At 39.9% G+C, this 27,014-nt stretch overlaps 1 protein-coding gene across 1 annotated transcript in view; it reads right to left on the bottom strand.

Annotated features, from left to right (window-relative positions):
* The window catches only part of LOC135085348 (cytotoxic granule associated RNA binding protein TIA1), an 82,685-nt gene extending 61,506 nt beyond the window's left edge, over nucleotides 1–21,179 (bottom strand). Inside the window, exon 1 of the mRNA XM_063980135.1 lies at nucleotides 20,784–21,179. Within this exon, the coding sequence (XP_063836205.1) occupies nucleotides 20,784–20,979 (196 nt within the window). The 5' untranslated portion in view covers nucleotides 20,980–21,179. The remainder of the gene's footprint in view (nucleotides 1–20,783) is intronic.
* Nucleotides 21,180–27,014: the final 5,835 nt, after the last annotated feature.

The raw sequence follows: 27,014 nt of genomic DNA, 5'->3' as shown, positions 1-27,014 counted from the left end.
ATTTCGAATAACAACAAAATTCTGGTAAGGAATGTACTGTTAGTACCTGGTTTAACAGCAAATCTACTTTCTGTCAGTACTATTGTGAAAAGTGGATTCAGGGCTGTATTTGATGAAAATGTTTGTGAAATCACTGATAAAAATGGAAAACTTGTATGTTCAGCTACATTATATGACAAACTATATGTTCTTAACACCCATTCTGTCACTGAAACTGTACATCTAACAGAAAAATATGATAATGTGAACCTGTGGCATCTTCGGATGGCACACTTGAATTTTTCAGATGTGAAGAAGTTGCCTACCTGTGCTGAGGGGGTAAATCTGGAGCATGGAGGGGAAACAGAGAGTAATTGCTCCAGCTGTTTTGAAGGTAAACAAGCAAGACTGCCATTTAACCATATTGGGACCAGAGCTACGAAGCCGTTGGAACTAATTCATTCAGATTTATGTGGACCGATGGAATGCTTGTCCTTTGGAGGTATGAAATATTTTGTTTCTTTTATTGATGATTACACTCGGATGGTACATGTATATTTCACTAAAGATAAGTTGAATATACTTGATATATTTAAGGCCTTTAAGGAGAGAGTGGAAAATCAACTTGACTTTAAGATAAAAGCGTTGCGTACCGACAATGGCACTGAGTATTGCAATACAAATTTTGAGACTTTTCTTGCTAAGTGTGGAATAATTCATCAGACGTCCACTCCTCACACTCCTCAGCACAATGGTATGGCAGAAAGAATGAATCGTACTCTTGTAGAGAAAGCGAGATGTATGATGTTTTATGCAAATTTGAATAAACCGTTTTGGGGTGAAGCTATTGCCACAGCCATGTATATTGTGAATAGGTCTCCAGCCAGAGGCCTAGATGGTAGAACGCCTTACGAATTATGGACAGGCAAAAAACCTAACCTATCCCACATCAGAATATTTGGCTCAGAGGTCATGGTTCACGTCCCAAAGGCGAGCAGACAAAAGTGGGATAAAAAGTCCAATAAAGGGATCTTTGTAGGTTATTGTGACAGTACTAAGGGTTATCGTGTCATGGATCCCAAGACGCATCGAGTTATAAAAAGCAGAGATGTTGCATTCTTTGAAAATGGTTTTATGCGTAATGATATGATTACAGTCCAGCCGAAAACTACAAGTACATCAGCTCAAACCACAGCAAGCCTAGAAAGTAAAATTCAATCAGAAGAGACTTGTACTCAAGGTTCGGTCATTTCTCCTCAGCCAAGGAGAGAGTGTGTGTTGGAAGGAACTGATAGTGACGAGCTCAGTGAGTATGAAACTGATTCAGCTGACCATGATGAATCTTACTGTCCTCCTAGGGGTATGAAGGGTTTGCAGGATCTCCAAAGTGGCATCACATTGAGGCCACGTCACCGAAACGATGACCAGGGATTATTTTGTTTACTCACCAACTTACCAGATCCGAAGACTGTTAAGCAGGCAATGTCATCTCCGAATGCTGATGAATGGAGAAAAGCTATGGATGAGGAATATAACTCACTACTGAGTAACGATACATGGATCTTAACTGATCTTCCAGCAGGAAAAAAGGCTTTACCTTGCAAGTGGGTTTTTAAAACAAAAACTGACCAGAATGGCATTGTGATACGTTTTAAAGCACGATTAGTCGTGAAAGGATGTGCTCAGAGAAGTGGCATAGATTATGGAGAAGTCTATTCACCGGTTGTAAGGTATACTTCCATTCGTTTCTTGTTCGCTTTGGCCGCTAAGTATGACCTTCAGATAGACCAAATGGATGCAGTATCAGCCTTCCTTCAAGGTACAATTGACACTGAGTTATACATGACTCAGCCGGAGATGTATGAGCGTGGAACTCAAGTATGTCTTTTACAAAAATCGCTCTATGGTCTTAAGCAAGCAAGCAGGTTGTGGAATATTAAACTCAGGGATGTACTTAATGAGCTGGGAGTGAAACAGTCCAGAACAGATGGATGTGTTTACTATAATATTGAGAAACAGATCTATATTACAATCTGGGTCGACGATTTGATGCTATTTTATTCTAGGACAGAGGACATATGTGAGTTGAAGGCGAAGCTCAAAGAAAAGTTAAATATGAAAGATTTTGGAAGTGCAAGTCAGTGCGTTGGATTCAACATTACCAAAACTAAAGATAGTGTTATGTTGGATCAAGAAAAATATATTAATGAAATACTGGCGAGGTACAACATGACAGATTGTAAGCCTGTTAAATCACCAGCTGAAGTTGGACTGAAATTTTCAGACAACACAGAAAAGATACCTTATGAATGCCCTTATCAAGAAGCTATTGGTTGTTTGTTGTATCTAGCACAAGGAACCAGACCGGACATATCTTTTATTGTGAATAGATTGAGTAGATTCAACAAGGCACCAACATCTGAGCACTGGGCTGCAATAAAAAGAGTACTTAGATACTTACAAGGTACAAAGAGCTATAAGTTGACATACACTAAGAGTGGTGAGGGTCGCATCGTCGGATTTTGCGATGCGGACTGGGCGAGTGATCTCGAGGATCGGAAATCGTGCACGGGGTACGTTTTCATGTTGCAGGGAGGTGCCATTTCGTGGTGTTCACGTAAACAGCAGACTGTGGCGCTGTCCACGGCTGAGGCCGAGTACATGTCCATGTCCACCGCCGCCCAGGAGGGCCTGTGGCTTCTGCAGTTGGAAGAAGAGCTCGGCGAGCAGCGTCATGAGGCGCTTGAGATCTTCAGCGACAACCAGAGCGCGATCATGCTAACTAAGAGTGATTGCTATCTCCCGAGGTCCAAACATATCGATATAAGATATCATTTTCTGCGAGACTATGTCAATCGAAATAAGCTTAAGTTTTCTTTTGTTAAAGGAACCGAAAATGTATCGGATATTTTGACAAAAGGAGTTACGGTAGACAAACTAAAATGGGCATGCGTTCAGGGGGGGCTGAAGTAATTGGAACGCATTAGTTCGTTAGTAGTCTATGGTTTGGTTTAAAAAGAATATTTTTTTTTGACGTTCTGTGTGTGTCACTTACCTTTTCGAGGAATAAACTGAAATGTATTTTGAACTCGCTTTTCATTAGAAATCCTTCAGATTTCTTTATGTGTGAATTTCTAATGCGATACTGAGTTTTGAATTCAGCGCACTAGTATTGGCGTCTACATCTCTATGGTTGGAGCTTCCTCGTTGTTAATAAAAAAATATATCAATTTTTTTAGAAAAAAGGATATTTAGTGCCACTTGGACCACCGCCGATCTTTGGAGGTTTTCACACGGCTCGCTGCCGGGGCAATATTTATATTTTCGACCGTTTGCAAAATATGCCATGCGATATTTTGTTGCGCAAACAGGGGGAGTGATCCGCGTTATGGTGTGTGGTTATGGTGGTTTTGAAGACTTCAAGTTTTATAATCTACCAGCGACCCGCCCCTGCTTCGCACAGATAGGTACAATGTATTATACCTACTTAAAAACCTTCTTCTTGAATCACTCTATCTATTAAAAAACCGCATCAAAATCCGTTGCGTTGTTTTAAAGATCTAAGTACTTATACCATAGGGACAGACAGCGAAGCAACATTATTATTAAGGTGATCCGTCTGCTCGTTTGCCTCCTGTCACATAAAAAATAAATTTTCACCTTGCAATAGGTAAAATAGAGTCTCTAAAATTACAAAAGCTATAGGAAATTCAGTACCAATATTAGTCGGCCATATTGTTTACCAAAATTGCCTTACTCTGACGCAGCTGGCCAGTAACAAAAGCTATAGAATTGTTGCATACTACGGAGCTACGAGCTACGCCGTAGCAATTATACTACGTGTCATTGGCGTAGCATGTAGCGCGTAGCGAGTCATGCTACGAATTATGAAGGAGTTTATATTGTGGGGAAATAACAATATTATGAGAAAAACAGTAAAAGTACATGACAGGAAAAATATTTTATATGTTCAAACATCGTGATTTGTAAGCAGGCCCCCCCACTAGGTGGACCGACGATCTGGTGAAGGTTATGGTAAGTACCTGGATGCGGGCGGCGCAGGACCGTTCGTTGTGAAAATCCATAGGAAGGCCTCTGTCCAGCAGTGGACGTCATTTTGTTGAAATGAAAGAACGAACAAACATCGTATTAAATTAACACATTTGTTTCATATTTAATATGAAAATACAAGTAATTATGCAGCTCACTATTTTATTTATTTTACCAATGGTCCGTGACCCTCACTCGGCATGGGGCACACTGAAAACCAGCGCCGTGGCCTTCGTCACCGTGGGCCACGGCATATGCTGAGTGGGGTCCCGTTGCAGTGGGCATCTTGTTGGTGAGTGGGTGGCACTGCTTAGTTTACTCTTGTTTTTACTTTTTTTTTTCTTGTTCCATTATTATGTGCCACTGTCATGTCTATGTAATTGCCTGTATTTGTGTGATGTCCATTGTAATAAATGTATCTTTCTTTCTTTCTTTCTAATTTTGGAACCTTACACATTTAACACAAGGTTCAAAGTTGAGGGTTGAATGTACTTCTTTTTAGAATGCAGAAGGTACAATACCTGTCACATACAGACGGACGTAACAAAAAGTTTCTGTACATCCCAGGGTCCTGTTAAATCGACACAATGCCCGCGTGAAAATTATCGATTTTCAATCGTAAACTATTTTATCGACTACTAGTTTTTGCCGGCGGCTCCATCCGCTACAAATATACAAAAGTATTATACAAAACTATTATTTTATCTTCATAATATTAGTATACATGACATAGTGTATTAGTATAGTATAATATTATTAGTCGCTGACATAGCCCGAAGGATTAGCAAGCTGAAGTGACAATGGGCAGGGCACATAGTACGCAGAACTGACGGCCGATGGGGAAGCAAGGTTCTGGAGTGGAGGCCACGTACAGGAAAACGCAGCGATAAGGTGGATCGTGGATTTCAAACACACATGTGTATTCACAGGACTGTCCCGTTTTGCGGAGTCCTGCATTAATGGGTCCCGCAAAACTGGATTGCCGTGTGAACGAGCCTTAACACTTATTACAAACTAGTAGCGGCCGCCCGCGACTTCGTACGCGTAGAATCTACGCGTAGATCCCGTTTTACACCCTTAGGGGTGGAGTTTCGTAAAATCATGCATGCCAAATTTCAGCCCGATCCGTCCAGTGGTTTAGGCTGTGCGTTGATAGATCACTATGTCAGTCAGTCAGTCAGTCACCTTTGAGTCATATTTTATATTAATTTAGATTTATTTTGGCATTAAAGTTTTAAATAAATAAATAAAACACTATTTGTTATACCTACCATAATGGGCATCGAACTCAGAACTTACGAATCGACAGAGCTCACTCTTAGCACAGGACCAAATAACTAACTAACGCGTAGCTCGAAAACTTCGCATAAACAAGCGAATAGTTGGCATAATTTATGCGAAATTCCGCTCAACTCCAAAAGTCACCTCTGGCTTGCTCGCGGTAAAAATCGAAATACGTACGTCATATTAAGCTAAATATTGTCACCTTATGTTAGTTGGAATAAGGTTGATTTTGCAACGTAAATGTACAGTCTGACGTGCGGTAGCAACAACCCTTTTAGCTAGTGATGTGATGGTGTGTCGACTTTTCGATATATCGATATTATCGACTGCACTTATTGACATTTTTAGGGCAAAATTTTTTTTGGGATATTTTTTTTTATGTTTCAGCCCAATGACGTTCACAGCTTGACAAATTGTTTTCAAGATCGATATTCAACTAAGAGCTAAAAATCAGTGTTGAAGAGAGTGAAGGAGGGTTAAGTTTTTTAGAACTCAACACCAGGTGCGATTGCGGTCAAATACCTGCATAAATGCATAAAAAATGTGTACACTGAGCTCTCTGCTTTTTGCATCGCTGCGGCACACCTACACCTTAGCGCAGAATTTTCTTTTTATTGCTTGTGAAGTCACAATGTTTCTGCAACTCGGTCCTGTTTTGTTTCACCTTTTAAACTTTTTGCTTAATGTATTTTACAAATAAACCTTTATTTTTCTAGTTCGTTCGTTCGTTTCAGCCGATGACGTCCACAGCTGGACAAAATCCTCTACAAGGATTTCCACAAAGACTGGTCCTGCGCCGCCCGCATCCAGGCACCTCTCGCGATATTATTGACATCCCTTCCCAAGATTGTTTTTTTTTATTTCATTAAGTAACCAGTGGCTTTACAATGATATTAAAACTTAAAGTAATAACTGTATGTATAGCTAATAGGTTTCTCTAGAATTATATTTGTCGATATTTAAATCGATATTTTTCGTTAACATACATCCCTACTCTAGCCCCTAGGGAATGGTCGTAAATTTTAGTAATTATAACCCACGTTTGTCCGACAGCAAATTGGATGACCGACTTCGAAGGGGAGGGTAATGTTTTTGATATTAATTAGTGATTAATTTGAGTCTGGAATCGTGTCAAAGGGTTTTCAAAGTAGGTCTTCGCTGCAGTCGGTTAATGAGGTCTCCTTAAAGTTATGTTTTTGCACACGTTTCTATTGCGTTTCTATACAGGGTGACTTTGAAATCGTTGGCATCTTTTTAATATAAGACTCTACTCATCATAGTGCATTCTGCAAATGTGCCTGAGAAGTGTTAAAATATTTGATTTCAAAATAAACAAATACAAGGGTCGTGCATTGGAGACTGAATGACCTTATAACCTCACTAACTTTCCGCCCGCGGCTTCGCCCGCGTGACATTTTGTATCACAGAAAAACTCTATCGCACGCGTCCCTGTTTCAAAAACCGGGATAAAAACTATTCTATGTCCTGTCCCGGGACTCTATACCAAATTTCATCAAAATTGGTTCAGTGGTTTAGGAGTTAAAGCGACACAGACAGACAGAGTTACTTTCGTATTTATAATATTGGTAGAGATTCAGAGAAAAAATGGGCCACCCATTGTCTCCATAGATCAGTGGTAAAATCCTGGCAATCGAAAGTTTGATTCAGATTCTTTTCCCACCTGAGACAATTTTTTTCAAGTTTTTTTTTATCCATAACGAGGAAGCTCTTGGCCTGTATCTCACCTTATGGTAAGTGACGATCAGGCCGAAGGTGGAAGCGAGCTTCACCCGGAATCCTCAACCACGGAGGAACTGGCTATCTTACATCTAATTGCCGAAACACAACAATGCTGTTGACATTGTTGTTATGGCGACAGACTTGGGTAAGATGGTGGTAGCTAGCCAGGCGGACTTAGAACAAGTCCTACCACCAATCAAACCGAACAGAAAAATCTGCCCCCACCGGGAATCTAACCCAGGACCTCTCCGTCAGAAGCAGGTGGTCTTACCATAGAGGCGGTTAAAGTTTTCAAAATGAAGCTATTTCTCAATGTCACATTATTTGGTCTATAAAAGTAGTTTATTCTAAATAACCCTACAGAGAACATGATAACGTAACAACAAGGCGTGGTATGGCGAGACATGTCATGCCCTGTCGTGATACGAGCTAATTAACCACAAAACTTGCCCATTTTTTTGTATATGTGCCAGTTGTCATGTCATTTATTTGAATTTAGGGCAGCTAGTAAGATTTCAAAAATATTAAAAAACTAGCGGCTGCCCGTGACTTCGTACGTGTGGGCCTTGTTTTACCCCCTTAGGGGATGCGTTTTGCAAAATCCCGTCTTAGTGAGCACCTACGTTCTAAAAGGAACCCCCATGCAAAATTTGAGACTCCTGGCACTTGTAGTTTCTGAGATTTCATGATAAGTGAGTCAGTCAGTGACCTTAGACCATAAGCCTCCCCCAATGATTTCCACAATGGCCGGTTGGTAGCGGCTTATGTTCAGCAGTGAAATGATGATGATGATGATAAATCTTTCTGCTTTCATCGTCCGATTTAATAAAAAAAAGCTCGAAAATGTGTATCTTCTGAAACACTATGTAACCAAAAGCATAAATATGAAATTCTCATACACCTGATATAAGAAATGATGGGTTTCCAATACAAATGTCCCCTTCAAGTATTTTTTGCTACAAAACGTATCTCTTACCCTTCTCCAAGGTTCTATATCTTTATAATACTCGGGTATTTGGACGTGAAAATGTGTAAGATTTATTTTTGTTTAAACTAGCTTCGGCCTACGACTTTGCTCACATAATTATTCTGTCTTGTGACTTGTAGTGTAATAGTGACTGAGTTTCTTACGCTGCTTCTTCTCAGCACTGGCCCATTTATTGTCCCGATTTCCCGAAGCAGTGGTAGGGACGTGTAAAAGAGCTTTTTAAAAGCCTATTTGCCGAAATAAATTAGTTTTATGAGTTTATGTAATGTTGTTTTGTGACAATGAATAGGTAGGTTCAAAACATTTCATTTTATTACGTGACTAGCGGCCGCCCGCGACTTCGTACGCGTGGATCCCGTTTTACCCCCTTTATCTATTTTACGCGGTTTAGATTTTTTCATACAAATGTTTTTTCCCGCTGACTCCCGTTCTCGTGGGAATTTTGCAATATCCTGTTGTAACTACGCTTTAAGTTTACTAAGGTACTTGCATGCCTTTCAAGCGTCTAACTTAAGCGGTTTAGATTTTTCATACAAAAGGATTTTCCCGCTAATTCCTGTTCCCGTGGGAATTCCTAAGTACACTATAACCTGCCCAGGAGTATGAAGAATAATTGTACCAAGTTTCGTTAAAATCCGTCGAGTAGTTGACTTTTGATTCTATAAGGAACATACAGACGGACAGACAGACAAAAATTTTACTGATTGAATTTTTGGCATCAGTATCGATCACTAATCACCCCCTGATAGTTATTTTGAAAATAATATATTTCATGTACAGAATTGACCTCTCTACAGATTTATTATAAGTATAGATTAACGTAGCAAGCTAAACGTAGCTACCATGTCTGTCGGATAGCGGACAACCTTTTTTGAAAACTAGATTATTCCTAGCTAAAGAGTTTATCCTGCTAAGTTTAAAAATATTGAAATTTTACTAATCATTGAGATTAAATTGAGATTAAGCTTTGTTCTTCTGAATCTTCTGTTATTTCGTGATTAAAAAGAAGTAAGATTATTCTGTAACCATTTTTAATTCCCCTATTTTGTTATCAAATATTAAAGACCTAGGACTTTTTACCTGACTGCGCGACGCAAAGGAATGATTTATATTCTATAATGAAATCAAGCACAATATTATTAAAAAACTCCATAATCAAAACTTGCTCTTTCGAGTACAATCTCGAGTATCTAATGGCATCACGTACACCCAATAAAATCCGTTGCACTCGCCTTTTTAGTGATGGGAATAACCTAAGGCGTAAGTCTCCTAAGAGTTCTAAAGGGCTCAAGCCCTTCCTTCGTCTGTTCGCCTCGCAGTAGACGTCATTTGACTGAAACGAACGAACTTGGGATCAAGACTTTTATAATTTAAAAATATTATATTGTTATTTAAAAAATAAATTCAAATTCGTACGCTTTCGCCCGGCAGGAGTCGCAGGCCTTGATGCAATTTTTTTTATTACAAAAATGTAGGAAGTGGTTTTCAATTTGATTGAATGCTTTTTTTCGTGTTTTTTGATGACCTCAGAACTCTGAATCATATACGTCAAAACAAAAGTCATGGTACGAAATAAGGCGATTGTCTCTTTCCAAAGGTCGATGTTACTTATCACCGGATACTTTAAAAAGATTGATTTTCTACATTGAAGTGCACATTTTTGAGTTAGTTTTGGTTTAGTTTACCTATGTCTAAACTTTAACCCCCTTATTAATAAAAAGTTACACCTAGAATGAACTCTGGATTAAAATGACATTTCCATATTAAATGACAATGCCAGTAAACTAGGGTGTAACTTTTATTAATAAGGCCCTACGACTTTAAGTTCAAACCTACGGAAAGAAGTCTTGTCAGATTTTTTCGAGTCGATAACAAAAAGGAAAGTGTGAGACTCAAAACTCTATCAGTCTTCAAGACTCTGAAAAGACTCAAGTCTTTCCCATCTCTATCTTTTATAGCCAAGATGCCAATCATTCCGCGTACGTCGTAAAACCAACTTACTGCCTTTGATTCGTGAGGTATTTGATAGTCAAGTTTGACCAGAGAGAGACATCATCTTGTTGAAATAATATTATTATAATCGCAGAGTCTAAAGCCTGGTCCGTGAGCACGTAGAATTTTGTCCAATGACCCCAAGCTACCCATCCTTATCGCTTGCGCGTAATTATGTTGCTCTCGCGTTCGCACACTCACTGCGGGCGCCCGTCGCACAGTCGCGACATATCCATATTATAAATGCGAAAGTAATTCAGTCTGTCTGTCACTTTTATAAAATTTGCTAGGTATAGGGATAGTATGTATATGTTTCTACAGGGTGGAAACGATAAGTGATCTCACTCGATTATTTCTAAACTATACAAGATATCGAAAAACTGGTTACTGATCCTGAAGTGCTTCACGAGCTCTATCAAACGAAATTAATAATAGGTTATATAATACACTGGATCTCTGCAAAAATTTAATGTTTCCAGCTTCCTTACTTCATAGTCAAATCGGACTCACAATCTATACTTCTATCTAATATTATAAATGCGAAAGTAACTCTGTCTGTCTCGCTTTCACGCCTAAACCATGAATCGATTTTGATGAAAGACATAGATATAGTTTGAGTCTCGGGAAAGGACATAATTATGATAGTTTTCATCCCGGTGTTTGAAACAGGGACGCGCGCGATAAAGTTTTTCTGTGACAGACAAAATTCCACGCGGTCGAAGCCGCGGGCAGAAAGCTAGTGTTGTATAAATATGATGCGGGCTGCGTTGTCTTTCACCTGACCGCAGACCGCAGAAAGCACCCAGTGTTTTAAATCCCTTATTGAACGTTCTCACAATTCCTACGGGACTCCCATTCTTCCAAATTGATCCTTAATTCCATATTCCATCTCCTATTATGATAATACACGTTATCTTAGATAACAATTTGGTATAATATCCGGTTTTATACTAAAATGAAATAGCATTATCATATAATATTACCAGTTGTTAGACGATATTAAAATTATGGATAAATGTAGCAATTACTAACGTGTAAGCTGAGCCGGTTTAACTATTTTTCAGTATAACTAGACTAGCGGCCGCCCGCGACTTCGTACGCGTGGTGGATCCCGTTATACCCCCTTAGGGGTGGAATTTCGTAAAATCCTGTCTTAGTGAGCACCTACGTTCTAAAAGGAACCCCCATGCAAAATTTGAGACTAGCACTAGTAGTTTCCGAGATTTCGTGATGAGTGAGTCAGTCAATAAGTGACTTTTCGTTTTTATAGATATATAATTATATAGATTTTGCCCGCGGCTTCACCTGAATTTCGGTGTAATATAGCTTATGTTACTTGACAATAATGTAGAATTATAATAATAATAGAATTTCTGAAATTAGTCTAGTAATTTTCGAGTTTATTCGTGATAAACATACAAAATTGCTAAAAGCGGCAGTGGGCGGGGCACATAGCTCGCAGAGCTGATGGCCGCAGAAAGTTCTCGAGAGGCGTTCACGGCCTGGAACACGTAATGTGGGCAGGTCCAGTAGGTGGACCGAAGATCCGATGAAGGTGCCTGAAAGAACCTGGATGCGGGCAGCGCTCCGGTCGTTACGGAAATCCTTAGGGGACGCCTTTGTCCAGCAGTGGACGTCATTTGGCTGAAACGAACGGATTTATCTCAAAAATCTCTGTGAGTACTCAGCCTTAAAGTGAGACACAAAACAAGGTTGTTATAAAGAGAAATCTTTTTATGAAACGCTAACGTTTGTTTGTCTTTTTTGTTCCTAACTTTATTCCATTAATACTCTGAATCTCGAATGGTAGGGGACATAGGGGTGTTTGGCGGAAGTTTAGACAAACTTCGTGGGTGTATAGGTAAGGTCATTTTAAGAATACAATTTCGCCCATTTGACCCTAAGTGAGCTCCTTTTTTAAGGGTCTTAGGGTCAAATGGGCGAACTTGTATTCTTAAAATGACCTTATTATATTATACACCCACGAAGTTTGTCTAACCTTTCGCCAAACACCCTGTATTATTTGTCTACGTTGTTACTGTTGTCTAGTGTAGGTACAACTTACGCCCGTATTCACAAACGATGCTTGCATAAGTAAAGCAGCAACTCGAACGCACAGTGTTGAATAGAGATCTGTGATTGGTTCGTGTGTCACCCTGTGCGTCCACGTGCACTGTGAGACCTCATAGTAATGTTTGTGTATACGGGCGTTAGTCAGTGTTAGAGTATGGGACAGCGAGACTTCAGATTCGTATGATCTGTCACGTCATAATATGTCAATGTCACCCCTCCCGTGCCGCTGTCATACCTCAGGCACTGACTGGCATAAGCGCTTAGTAACGTATAATTTTAGTATTTTACAATATTTGATCTAGGTCCTAGATTCTAGAAGAAGAACGTATTATAACATATTTTTGCTAAATTCTAGAAGGGAAAAAATAGAGCATTATTAAAATTTTAAGAGCTGAAAACATTTTTCAAGTTAGATTGTATTTCGAAAATTTAAGCAGATAGAAAGAATAGGAAATCAACGGCACAATTAGGCGGTCTAAGCGCTAGGGAGCTATCTCTTCCAGACAGCCCAGACTATGGGACTGAGGATCATACTTTGATTAAATGATAATTAAATAAATATCATCGATAAAATGTTTTTATTGTTTTTTTAACTTGCTGATAGCCGTGAGCGGCTTTTTCAGCTTCACCGGACAATTATTTATGAAAGAAAGAAAGAAATATTTATTACGATGAACATCACTTAGAGAACAAAGAAAGTATACGGAAAAAAGACATAAATATTACAAGGAAATAAAAAGTGAACTGAGCAGTGCCACCCTGTTGCAACAGCGATGCCCATCGCAATGGGACTCCACTCACAGCATATGCCGTGGCCCACGGTGGGGAAGGCCACGACGCTGGTTTTCAATGTGCCCCATGCCGAGTGGAAGTCACGGACACCAACCTAAACTGCATGCATATAAAACAGTTTAAAAATAAATATATAATATAAATATATAAATTTATCGATGTTATTTATCGATATAGCCCCACCACTAGCCGTATCCCTGAGTGATCTGACATTATCGACCGCTCACGCTTGACAAATAGGGCATAAGGGCAAGCCCTGTTGGCTACAGCCCTATTTGAGAACGGTTACATTTAGATGTTACATGTTTAAAATACATTTTGTAACACAAGGAGAATCGTCATCATCATTTCAAAAAGATTCAACAAGAAGGCAATATACAGGATGGAATTTTGTAATGCCACCTGGAGGGAAGGTACTCTTAATAACTTAGATAGAAAAATTTACTCAAAACAAATATTCCTTTATTTTTGAAAAGAATAGACTGCATTCAAATATTTCCAAAAATTTGCTTGCTACACCTGGTAATCGAACCAACTATAAAATCTGTTAAAAATTACACCCTGTATTTTTATTGCATCGATCGTTAGGGTTTAGTGTGACGACGAAATCTCTCTAACAAACTTGATAAATCAAATGAAAGGAAAACCATGAAATCTTAAAATTATTTTTAAAATTGTATGGTAAGGTGGTAAATTTTTGAATGCAGGTCACTTCCTTTTCAAAAATAAAAGAATATTCCTTTTAGTTTAATTTTCAATTTACAGTATTAAGAGTACTTTCCCTCCAAAAATACAAATTTCCACCCTGTAAAATAAAAAGAAAGAACGGTATTCGATACACTTGTACTCGTGTCAGTACAAATTATCGTCGCATGTCTTGTTTTCTGAACAAACCACATACATAAAGTCATATCAATATTGTGCTTCTGACATCTATACTAATATTATAAATGCGAAAGTAACTCTGTCTGTCTGTCTTGCTTTCACGCCTAAACCACTAAACCGATTTTGATGAAATTTGGAATAGATATAGCTAGTTTAAGTCCCGGGAAAGGACATTAGGATAGTTTTTATCACTGTTTTTGAAACAGGGACGCGCGCGATAAAGTTTTTCTGTGACAGACAAAATTACACGCGGGCGAAGCCGCGGGCGGAAAGCTAGTTAATAATAATGTCTTTATACCTTTGTTTCGAATTTTTACTACGTCATAAATTACAATAACCATCCAAATGTCGGTTAAGGTTAGCGCTGACATACCCATCGTGTTTTACGGTACTATCGTACCGTAATCACGATCGTATATATGTTACGGTCAAAGTGATAAATGTGAAAATTATGAATAATCGCCGGTTATTATGAATAATTACCGCATGATTTGGTAAATGTGATTAATATGAGGTCATCTAAGTGTGTAAAAAAATAAATAGGCGGCTTAGGGGTGGCCCAAGGGCCACCCCCGCCGCACCTTAACCTATTTTTCACTTTAAATCAAAACATTATGTTATAGGCATCATGGAAAAGTAATATTATGCAAGAAACATTCCAAACTCATTATGCCAAATTATATTAATATATGATATCAAAACGTTCAAAAGTTTGGCTGTACACGAGCACGTACACAAGATGTTGTTCTCTTTTATGAAATTTGTTAGTACTAAGGTTGAATTATTAAATAATCACTGTTAAATGTGATTAATTTATCACTTTTACCGCGACTGTCGGTAATTATTCATAATAACCGGTTATTATTAATAATTTTCAATTTATCACATTAACCGTAACATATATACTATGACGATTTGTAAGAACTATTTATTAGTCCAAACAAATAAAGAAATTTTGACTTTGACTTTGACTTTATCAATGTCTAGAGATTTACGAGTATTATTGAGAAATATGACTTTAGATTTGAAGGTGAACACTGTACAGGCATAAATATGAATGGAATATCTGATTTAAGTTTAGATAGGTACCTATATGTATACAGGGTGTCCCAAAAAGTAGTGTCAAGCCGAAACGCGGAGGTAGAGCATCACTAGGGCTATCCGAATCACCCCCATGTATGGTCCGCGATTTTTGATAGTTTTACGAGTTATAATTGTTTTAAATTTCTGTGCTTAGGCACTTTTTTGGTCATTGTGGCGCGAATAGTTAAAGTACATGCCTTTCCAGAAAAATAAGCTAGTATCCTAAAAAAAGTACACATTTTTTGTGACAATCAAACAAGTCAATACGAAATTATGATGAGTAGAAGTTCGGCGTGATGTCACAAAGTGCTACACTCCATGACGTCACGGGCCTCTATTATTGTGGAGTATTTTTTGGTAAGTTAACTGATGGACTAATTCAAACTCTTGCTTTGTTGTAAAGTTGTAATAGCCAATACAAAAATGGCTTGTCCATTGAAAAAACAACAATTTGACACCTAAGAGTATGGGATTAATAAATATGGAGAAGGTACTAGCTTTCCGGCCGCGGCTTCGCCCGCGTGGAATTTTGTCTGTCACAGAAAACCTTTATCGCGCGTCCCTGCTTCAAAAACCGGGATAAAAACTATCCTATGTCCTTTCCCGGGACTCAAACTATCTCTATGTCAAATTTAATGAAAATCGGTTCTGTGGTTTAGGCGTGAAAGCAAGACAGACAGACAGACAGAGTTACTTTCGCATTTATAATATTAGTAGGATTGTGTAAATAACTCTCCCTCCAGTACTAATCGTGACAGCTAAGGGCATGTCCTGTATCGATTTACGCGTCCCTTCAAGGGTACTACGTTTCATAAAGCAAAAAGCATTAGTACAGCACATCAGGTTATACATATTTGTCGCAAAATAGTACCTAATGCAACGACATAGAGGTCACAGTGTTTGGTTTTACGTGCTTTAAAAGTTTGACTTTCAGAGACTCTAGAACGTGGAGATTACAACCGATAGTATTTAAATTATGCGTTTTCAACTTTATTGTAATTTCGTAATTACCATAGTACATAACGGGCTCCTACATAAAAACCTACTACGTTAAGTGGAGATCAAATACCTAAGTAAGTAACTAGGTACATAGATGGTGATTTCTCAGCTCTTGCTAAAAATGTTGGTCAGAAAGCGCTGGTAGGACAAAAATTATTAAACCTGTAAAGACTCCATAAGTAAAACTTTAAGCTCTCTTTAAAATATTTTATTTTTCTTTGTTTTTCTTCGAATATTTGACGATTTGTATGTAAACATTTTGATTTTCGTATAAATTATTGCACATTACAAAGTCGAAACAGCACAATTTAGACCGTTTTAGTGCCACGCCGTCCTAATTTATAATTTAACTAGTTTTCCGCCCGCGGCTTCGCCCGCGTGTAATTTTGTCTGTCACAGAAAAACTTTATCGCGCGCGTCCCTGTTTCAAATACCGGGATAAAAACTATCATATGTCCTTTCCCGGGACTCAAACTATCTCTATGCCAAACATCAAAATCGGTTCAGTGGTTTAGGCGTGAAAGCAAGACAGACAGACAGACAGAGTTACTTTCGCATTTATAATATTAGTAGGATTGTGTAAATAACTCTCCCTCCAGTACTAATCGTGACAGCTAAGGGCATGTCCTGTATCGATCAACGCGTCCCTTCAAGGGTACTACGTTTCATAAAGCAAAAAGCATTAGTACAGCACATCAGGTTATACATATTTGTCGCAAAATAGTACCTAATGCAACGACATAGAGGTCACAGTGTTTGGTTTTACGAGCCCTAAAAGTTTGACTTTCAGAGACTCTAGAACGTGGAGATTACAACCGATAGTATTTAAATTATGCCTTTTCAACTTTATTGTAATTTCGTAATTACCATACATAACGGGCTCCTACATAAAAACCTACTACGTTAAGTGGAGATCAAATACCTAAGTAAGAACATAGATGGTGACTTCTCAGCTCTTGCCGAAAATGTTGGTCTCGAAGCGCTGGTAGGGCAAATAAATTATGAAACCTGTAACGGCACCCATAACAGCAAAACTTAAAGCTTTCTTTATAATCTTTTATTTTTCTTCAAATATTTGACAATTTGTAACCATTTTGACTTTGTTATCATTTATTTATTGCACACTACACAAAAGTCCGTCAATTTATGAAACAAAAGTTTGAAACAGCACAATTTAGACCGTTTTAGTGCCACGCCGTCATAATTTTTATAATTAGATTTAAGTTTTAATTTAACTGCTCATTTGTCTTTTGTTTGGTGGTACCAAATAAAACATCTTTTCTTTCTTTCATTGTCTATCTATGATTTACTGCCATTATTATAAACAGGCAGAAGGAAATGATATTAATTTCCGAGGTCTATACTTAAGTTTTCCAATCGCTTATATATTTACTCAGAAAAATCTTACGATACCGCGAAGTAAAATGGCACAGCGCCATCTCTTACTCAAATCTATAACTAACCCTAACATCTACTTCAAGCACAGTGCCATCTCTTGGTCAAATCCGTAACTATCAGCTACCTTAAGCACATAACAGGCTTGTTGATTTAGTAGCCAATAAAGGACCTTACTACGCGGATATACGGTTTTTATAGTCAATAAAATTTGGGACTGCTTACGGCAGGTATGTCATTAGTAGGGTGTAAGTGCCTGTTTTCGGTTGCAGAGAGGTGTTCGATACTGAATTTCGGGAGAAGTGCTCTTGTGAAGACTGTGGGGCAGGGGTAAGGACTTGTTCCCAGGCCAACCCAGTTTTACGGAACCCAGTAATGCGGGAACCCGCAAAATGTATTTGGAATTAGAATTACAAATTCGAACAAAGGGCTAGATTAGTTTACATCAAACGCATTCGGTGTCGAATGCGTAAAAAAGTGACATTAAATGTATGACGGATTGTACAGCGCCCCTAGCGGAAACTTTCAAGAACTAAAATCTTCATATATTTTTTAACGCGCTCGCTAGCGACGACGTTTAATGTAAACTCACACTAAGCCCTCAGATTAGTTTTTTGCAGAACAATGCAAATGAGCGTTAACTATTAAAATACTACTAAACTGTATCATGCAAAAAATAGGTCCTGCAGAAAACAGGATGTCTCCGTGCGAACAAGACCTAAAAGCTGTAGAATATTTTTAATTGACTTTTTTACTTTTTTAAGATGCCCCATTTTTAGTTCAATGAGGGTTTTCTCGTATGAAAGATCCGCTAGATGGCGGGACGTGGATGTGGGGTCTGACTGCTGCGTGATTGGTGGATTTTGACATATCTGTCAATGTCATGTCAAAAATAACCAATCATGCAGCATTTGGACCTCGCATCTACGTATTGCCATCTGGCGGATTTTTCATTCGCGAAACCCTCATTCCAACAGTTTATTCCCTCAACAATAATAATCTTTCTGAAAAGGTGAATTTGACCTGTACCGTCTCCATTGTCCGTCCAACGAATAACTATTATACTTGGCCTATTCAATGAAAACTTGGCGACGACTGGGCCAAGGTGATTGCAATTGTTGGCCTATTTGTCCATTGGACGCGATTTCCAATTGAAATTGCGCTGGGTGACGCACGGGTTCGTACAAAAATCTATCTACTATATGTCTAGCGCTTAAGCAGTGGCGGATTTACAGTTTTGCCGCCCGTAGGCTAGGGTGGGGTTGGATCTTTATTTAACTTTTATCTTCTGAAATCGAGTAAGCATCATCTGAAATCTGCCGCCCCTAGGACGCTGCCTATACGGCCTATTGACAGATCCAGGACTGCCGCTTAAGCAGTCAGTGTCTGAGGTATGAGGAGCGGGGAGGGGTGACATTGACATTATTATGAGGTGAAGATACATAAATCTGAAGTGTCACTGACGTTTGACGTTACAAAAACGCCGACTTTTAAGCTCATAGCAGACTTATCAACTCGGAAAGGGATGAACACCGTATCGCCTTTTGCGGCTGTCACTGCCTTTCGCGAGCTGTCATCGCCTTTCGCGAACTGTCACCGCCTTTGGCGCGCTGTCAATCGCGAGGCGAGGCGTTTACGCTATGGTACGGATAAGTGTGCGTTGCAGTATGGAGTTTCATACAAAGAATACGAACCGCCTCGAGTTGATACGGTCACGATCCCTTTCCGGGTTGAATATGTATATGCAACGTCCTTTCCACTGTTAAAAACAAGGCACATGACAATTTTATTATTACCCTTTGGTAGGCAAATGGCGTTGAAACCTTAATTATTTTATAAGAATTTATTTATACTTTCGCGTTCCATTTTAATCAAGCTCGCCCGAACGGACGACGCCGCGAGCCGCCAGTCTGCTTGTGACCACGGCTGCAGCATCGCTGCCGAAACGTCAAGCCGTGAGTACATAATGTAACTCATTAATAAATGACGCGTTAAGACCCGTGTCTTTCTATTTAAGTTGCATTATTTTATATTGTAATAAATAAGGACTGTAGTTTGATCCGTTCGTAATAATTTGAAGTGGCTTATGACGTATTAATAGCCTTTAAATCCATTCTCAGAACAGATGAAAGCAGTTTCCACACCTTTGATTATTATTTCAAGCAATCCTCAGTGGAGTTAGTGTTGCGTGATAGTGAAGGCAAAAATGATAGTATCGATAGTATCGCCATGTACAATAAGTATCGATATTCAATAGTGTGGACTGTGGATTTTGAGAAATACAGTGTGAACTCTTTATAATGTCGATTTAACGACAAATTATCCTTGTAACATTGAAACTTGACTTTGTCGGTTTACCTTGCTTTACAGTGTCACTTCATTTAACGACCACTCTCTATACGATTCTTAGGTGTCGTTAAAATAGAGTTTACACTGTACAATCGGAATTAATGACTCAGTATTGCTAATTGCCTTGCTTTAGCCGCCTCTGTGGTCTAGTGGTAAGACCACCTGTTTCAGACGCAGAGGTCCCGGGTTCGATTCCCATGTGGGAGCAGATTTTTTTGTTCGGTTTGGTTGGTGGTAGGGCTTGTTCTAAGTCCGCCTGGCTAGCTACCACCATCTTACCTAAGTCTGTCGCCATAACAACAATGTTAGAATGTTAACAGCATTGTTGTGTTCCGGCAGTTAGAGGTAAGATAGCCAGTTCCTCCGTGGTTGAGGATTCCGGGTGAAGCTCGCTTTCATCTTCGGCCTGATCATCACATCAGGTGAGATACAGGCCAAGAGCTTTCGCGTTGTTAAAAAAAAAAGTTGCGCTCTCCTGTCAATGTCATTTTGGACACTTCAGTGTTGTACAAGTATATCGATATTATTGCATATGCTTATACTATCTACGTCCTGAATGTTTGTCGAAGTCAACTATCGTCAGCGAAACTATCGATACTGCCGCAACACTAACCGGAATCGCTGTTAATTATTAATTAGAAGATACATTAATGAGCCAAACCGACACGCTCAGGCATGTCTAATAGGAGCCTCACCGGAAAGCATATCAAACTAAATTAATCCGTAGATCGCTTGGAATCCGGCTCGAAGGACCATGAATAAGCACTAAAGTAATGTTTGAATAACTACTATAGTTGAATCTTTAATTAAATCTTATAAAAGGATCTGGTGAAGGTAGCTGTTTGCACCTGGACCCTTGTCCAGAAATGGACAGCATTTGTTTGAAATGTGAAAGATAAATAATCCACGCTTAGGGCCCCCTTCCATCATCAGAGAACCAGACGCATCCCTTGACATTGTCGACGTTCCACCAGTTGGAACTAAGCGTTTTAGCTAGGAACTGGAATTCGCTGCCTTCCAATGTCTTTTCCGAATAACGATTTGGGACTCTTCAAGGTGAGACTGAACTGAGCAATCATTTTAATACAAAAAAATACTAGACAATAAAAAAGTTTCGGGGCTCACTGATGACCCCCCACGGCATTAAGCCGCTATAAAAACAAAGCTCACTTACCTTTATTATTATTGTTGTGCTGATGCTGATGATGATGCGGCGGCTGTTGCGGTAACTGCTGCATCAGAGCTGGATGCGGCAGCTGGAGCAGCTTGGCTGGCTCCAGCTTGGTCGCAGCAGCCACTGGGATCGGCCCAGCGTTGGTCATCGTGGTCATGGTAGCAGCAGGCATCATGAGCGTAGACATCGTGAGCATTTTGACCAACCACCAACTTTAAAATTCACTGCGCCATCACTCGTAACACTATATATATAATATTATATATATACTAAAACTAGTATATTTGTTTGTATATTTGTATATGACACTACGATTTGGTGTTTCAATTTCAACTTTTCATGATCACATGTTCCGGTTAGGTTTGTTTTTATGTTTTCGTTTATTCTAAACTATGGACGCGTCTGAAACGAGATTTTTTTTTAGTTTTTTGTTGTTTTTGACAGTTTTTTTGTTAAAAATACCCACTGGATTTGTACACTTTTCTTTTTTTATTTATTTCACGTGCCGCGTTTTATACACTCTTCTTTTTTATTTATTTAACCTGCCGCGTTTTAAAGCATTGTGGTTTTTCTGTTATTTTTTTGTTCGTAATTTGTGTCGTTTTGTCGGTTGGTATATGAACACGTAACACCTTTTATCTTGTTTAATTATTTATCAAAATACTTGGGAGAGGCATTAGTCTTTTGTATTAGCATCGAATGAACAAAGATAGCTATACGAAATTCACAAAGACAATTTACGTGCAAAGCGAGTTTTTTATAAATATAAAAAAAAATGAAAAACTACCTAAAGAAAACATAAAGACTGTTAGGAGAATGTTATGAATGAATGAACACTCATGATACTAAGATCATTTTGAATATGAAACTTTTTCATGTTCTCTTAACTGGAGTTAGTACTTTTATGACACCCTGTATACACTGTTAATTTTAGAATACCCTACAATCTGTACAGGCATTAAAACTGAAGTCTCGATTACTTTACCACTGTGAATATAATCTAGAAAATCTAACTGTAGAGACACCCTGTATATTTTTAATGGCCGCCATAATGTTGTGTTGTCCAAGTTATAAAGACTGATAATAAATTATGGCGTAACAGTCGTTTGAACTGGCGGTAGAGTCGGGAAAATAGGCACGAATGTCAAGGAATTTATAGGTAGCATTTAACTCAGTCTGTGCCTTATGGGAGCGGCACGGGAGATCTAGGCCTCACTATAGGCCTTATACAGAAGCTCAAAGTTGCACAGCGTGCTATGGAGAGGGCTATGCTTGGTGTTTCTTTGCGAGATCGAATCAGAAATGAGGAAATCCGTAAACGAACTAAAGTCGCTGACATAGCCCGACGGATTGGCAAGCTGAAGTGGCAATGGGCAGGGCACATAGTGCGCAGAACTGACGGCCGATGGGGCAGCAAGGTTCTGGAATGGAGGCCGCGTACCGGAAGGCGCAGCGTGGGACGTCCACCTACAAGGTGGACCGACGACATCGTAAAGGTAGCAGGGAAGCGCTGGACGCAGGCCGCTACCAATCGATCAACGTGGAAAGCATTAGGGGAGGCCTATGTTCAGCAGTGGACGTCCTATGGCTGACATGATGATGATGATGATGATGAAGGGAGGTCTAGCTATTAACTCAGTCAGTGCCTTATTTATTTATTTATACTTCAATGCCAAAAATATTAACATTAGGCGAGCTTAATGCCATAAGGCATTCTCATCCAGTTTACCTTTGGGTTATGCAGAAAAATTAGTTTGGCGGTATAACAAAAAAAAAAAATTAAATAAAACAAAGCGACGGCAAAACAAATATGCTACATATACACATACATAAATAATATATAAAATAATATAATAAATAAATACATACTAAGATGATAGATATAATGATGGATGACGATAAGTTAAAACAGAAACCATTCATGAAGATGATAACATTTACCTTATGGGAGCGGCACGGGAGTTCTAGCACTTAACTCAGTCTGTGCCTTATGGGTGCGTCACGGGAGGTCTAGCTCTTAATCTTAACTCAGCCAGTGCCTTATGGGAGCGGCACGGGAGTTCTAGCACTTAACTCAGTCTGTGCCTTATGGGAGCGGCACGGGAGGTCTAGCTCTTAATCTTAACTCAGCCAGTGCCTTATGGGAGCGGCACGGGAGTTCTAGCTCTTAACTCAGTCTGTGCCTTATGGGAGCGGCACGGGAGGTCTAGCTATTAACTCAGTCTGTGCCTTATGGGAGCGGCACGGGAGTTCTAGCACTTAACTCAGTCTGTGCCTTATGGGTGCGTCACGGGAGGTCTAGCTCTTAATCTTAACTCAGCCAGTGCCTTATGGGAGCGGCACGGGAGTTCTAGCACTTAACTCAGTCTGTGCCTTATGGGTGCGTCACGGGAGGTCTAGCTCTTAATCTTAACTCAGCCAGTGCCTTATGGGAGCGGCACGGGAGTTCTAGCACTTAACTCAGTCTGTGCCTTATGGGTGCGTCACGGGAGGTCTAGCTCTTAATCTTAACTCAGCCAGTGCCTTATGGGAGCGGCACGGGAGTTCTAGCACTTAACTCAGTCTGTGCCTTATGGGTGCGTCACGGGAGGTCTAGCTCTTAATCTTAACTCAGCCAGTGCCTTATGGGAGCGGCACGGGAGTTCTAGCACTTAACTCAGTCTGTGCCTTATGGGAGCGGCACGGGAGGTCTAGCTATTAACTCAGCCAGTGCCTTATGGGAGCGGCAAGGGAGGTCTAGCTTTTAACTCAGTCTGTACCTTATGGGTGCGGCACGGGAGTTCTAGCACTTAACTCAGTCTGTGCCTTATGGGAGCGGCACGGGAGTTCTAGCTCTTAACTCAGTCTGTGCCTTATGGGTGCGTCACGGGAGGTCTAGCTCTTAATCTTAACTCAGCCAGTGCCTTATGGGTGCGGCACGGGAGTTCTAGCACTTAACTCAGTCAGTGCCTTATGGGAGCGGCACGGGAGGTCTATTGTTTAACTCAGTCTGTGCCTTATGGGTGCGGCACGGGAGGTCTATTGTTTAACTCAGTCTGTGCCTTATGGGTGCGGCACGGGAGGTCTATTGTTTAACTCAGTCTGTGCCTTATGGGTGCGGCACGGGAGGTCTATTGTTTAACTCAGTCTGTGCCTTATGGGTGCAGCACGGGAGTTCTAGCACTTAACTCAGTCTGTGCCTTATGGGAGCGGCACGGGAGGTCTAGCTCTTAATCTTAACTCAGTCAGTGCCTTATGGGAGCGGCACGGGAGGTCTATCTTTTAACTCAGTCAGTGCCTGAGGTACACTGTTCATACGCACCGAGTAAAGCCCGCCGCCGCGCCGCCACCGCGCCATCAAAGCATAATTTCGCCAGCGGCGCGGCAGCGGGCTAAATATCGTGGTCGCCCCAAGCAAACTTGGCGGCGCACTGTGGCAGACGAGGCGAAGAAGATCGGCAAGACTTGGAGCGAGATCAAACACATAGCTCAAGACCGAACGCGATGGAGGACTGTTGTGGACGCCCTCTGCCCCATCTAGGGGACATAGGACCATAAGTCAAGTAAGTCAAGCGGCAGCGGGCTTCACGCGGCGCGTATGAACAGTGTAGCGGCGCGGCGACGGCGCGGCGGCGGCGCGGTGGCGGCGTTGTGTGCAGGAGCGCTAACTCAGTCAGTGCCTGAGGTATTATGGGAGCGGCACAGGCAAGCTCGTAAAATCTTGACTCCGACGATTTTAAACAACAAATTTTACGCTCAATTATATTATTATGCTTTATATAAACATTTGTTTACATTTTAAATATGTAATATGTAAAATAACTTGACCCCAACCCAGCGGGGCGTAACCAAATTATCCGTAGGTTATGAAGATACTTTGCCCCGGGTACAAAATAAGGGGCAATTGCGCGTTACATCAAATTTTGTTTGCTTTATTATAAATTACAGGTAAATAAAATTTTAGTGCCTGTAATTTTGCCTACCTACCTGTTATTAAACGATTATAAATGAAATACAATAATTATAAAAAAAAGCTCAAATTTTTGAAAGATTTAAAATTGTTTTTTTTGTTTGTATTGTTACTTGCACCTTTAGAATGCTACATTCCTTCTGACGAACATTGTTTTTGCTATGGTGTTACCAAGTTCGCCGGATCAACTAGCTAACTCAAAAACAATTTTAGATACAAAGTAAAATATTATTTTTGTATGAAGAAACGTTTTTTTTTTGTTTTTGGCGGTCTTTAAACTAATTTAATTATTGGTATGGATAATTGATGTACATATTATAGGACTCCCAGTAAAATTGTAAGTCGTCAGGCAAGATTTTTTACATGCTGTATTAATAAATTAGGCATTATTTCCAGTTTTATAAGAAAGAAGAGTATTTCTCACAGTTATTTCAAACGAATCAAAACTCATTTAATTTAAAACGCACCCTGTATACATCATACCGTCCCATAATATTGTTTGGGACCCTTTTTAATTCTTGCTTTCATATTATTTGCGACGAAATTTTCAAAATGTATTTGGGTAGTTACATCCTCTTTGGGGCAAAAGACCTAAAATAGGACTTTCTATGTTCTGTGGTTTCTAGGAAAATATGTGAATATGAAATCTATATCTATATAATTATATAAAAGGGAAAGGTCACTGATTGACTGACTGACTGACTCACTCATTACGAAATCTCAGAAACTACAAGTGCTAGGAGTTGCATGGGGGTGCCTTTTAGAACGTAGGTGCTCACAAAGACGGGAGTTTGCAAAATTCAACCCCTATGGGGGTAAAATGGGATCCACGCGTACTTATTAACAAACGAAGCAATGTGATCGGTTGATTAAAGCAATGTGATCGGTTCGCGTGCGTCCAACTTCAGCATCCAAATTCGAACGAATCGTTTTTTGCGGGACACTGCAAGATGTTTGTCAAGTGTGAACGTTAATAACAAAACGGGACCCTGCAAAAAACGGGATGCCTCCGTGGGAACTAGCCCTTGCTGGATCCCGTAGATTGCTGTGAGAAAGGACCCTTTGTATAAAAAATCGAAAAACTTACACCCGTATTCACAAACATTACTATGAGGTCTCACAGTGCGCGTGGACGCACAGGGTGACACACGAATTTGCTGCTTTACATGCAAGTATCGTTTGTGAATACGGATGTGAGTGTTACAGAACAAAAAATATGAGTGAATCCGCAAGCATCGGCTAGTATGCAAAATTAATCCGTGCTCAAAAATTTATGTTTCAATTAATTTTCCATTTACAGATATTGCAACCGTTACAAATAACCCATTCACAAAGACTCGACGTTAAATTCACGTTAAATATTTATTTTCGCTCTTTTGCTGACCCTACAATATGTCAAAATGTTTTAAGCCTTGAGGATGATAAGTATGATATAATATGGACAAGCGCAGCGTAGGATAAGTATCCACCCACAAGGTGGACCGACGACCTCATAAAGGTAGCAGGAAGGCGCTGGATGCAGGCCGCTACCAAACGGGCGATGTGGAAATTTTTGGGTGAGGCCTATGTTCAGCAGTGGACGTATTTTTCCTCTCTTACTGAATGTACAAGCAGACTTATCAACTCTGAAATGGATCAACACCGTATTGCCTTTCGGTTAGGTGAATAAAGGCGACCACTTTAGTTGAATCAAATCACCTGGGTGATATCACCTGGGTGAAATGGTCCCGACCTTGGAAGTTTTTAGTGACCCAGATGACCTCGGAAGACCCAGGCGAGTTTTTAGTTCGTTCGTTCGTTTCAGCCGAAAGACGTCCACTGCTGGACAAAGGCCTCCCCCAAGGATTTCCACAAAGACCGGTCCTGCGCCGCTCGCATCCAGGCACCTCCCGCGATCTTCACCAGATCGTCGGTCCACCTAGTTAAGTGGGAGGCCTGCCCACGCTACGTCTTCCGGTTTATCAACACTCGCTTGGGCCCCCAGCCCATAGCACGTACTACTCGTACGGACCTCCAACTCGCGATCGTCATTTTGTACTACCACGTTGCATAGTCTAGTTATTTCCAAATTGTAAACGGCTATTAAACCAGCCCTATCGAAATACAGTCCACTCTTTTATTTAAGTTCCCAGTAGGACCCTTTTCATTGGTATTGGTATATATATTTCAGGTGAAATTAATGAGGACACTAAAGACTCACTTGGGTGAAGAAAGTGGAATTTTGTGAATGTGGAATAAACCATTAAAAAATAGAGTCAAAAAATGAGCAAAAACTTTTGTAT

This window comes from Ostrinia nubilalis, chromosome 28 (assembly GCF_963855985.1).
Source record: "Ostrinia nubilalis chromosome 28, ilOstNubi1.1, whole genome shotgun sequence".
Lineage (NCBI taxonomy): Eukaryota > Metazoa > Arthropoda > Insecta > Lepidoptera > Crambidae > Ostrinia > Ostrinia nubilalis.
Note: the sequence above shows the minus strand (reverse complement) of the source record. Positions and strands in the feature narration are given on the sequence as shown.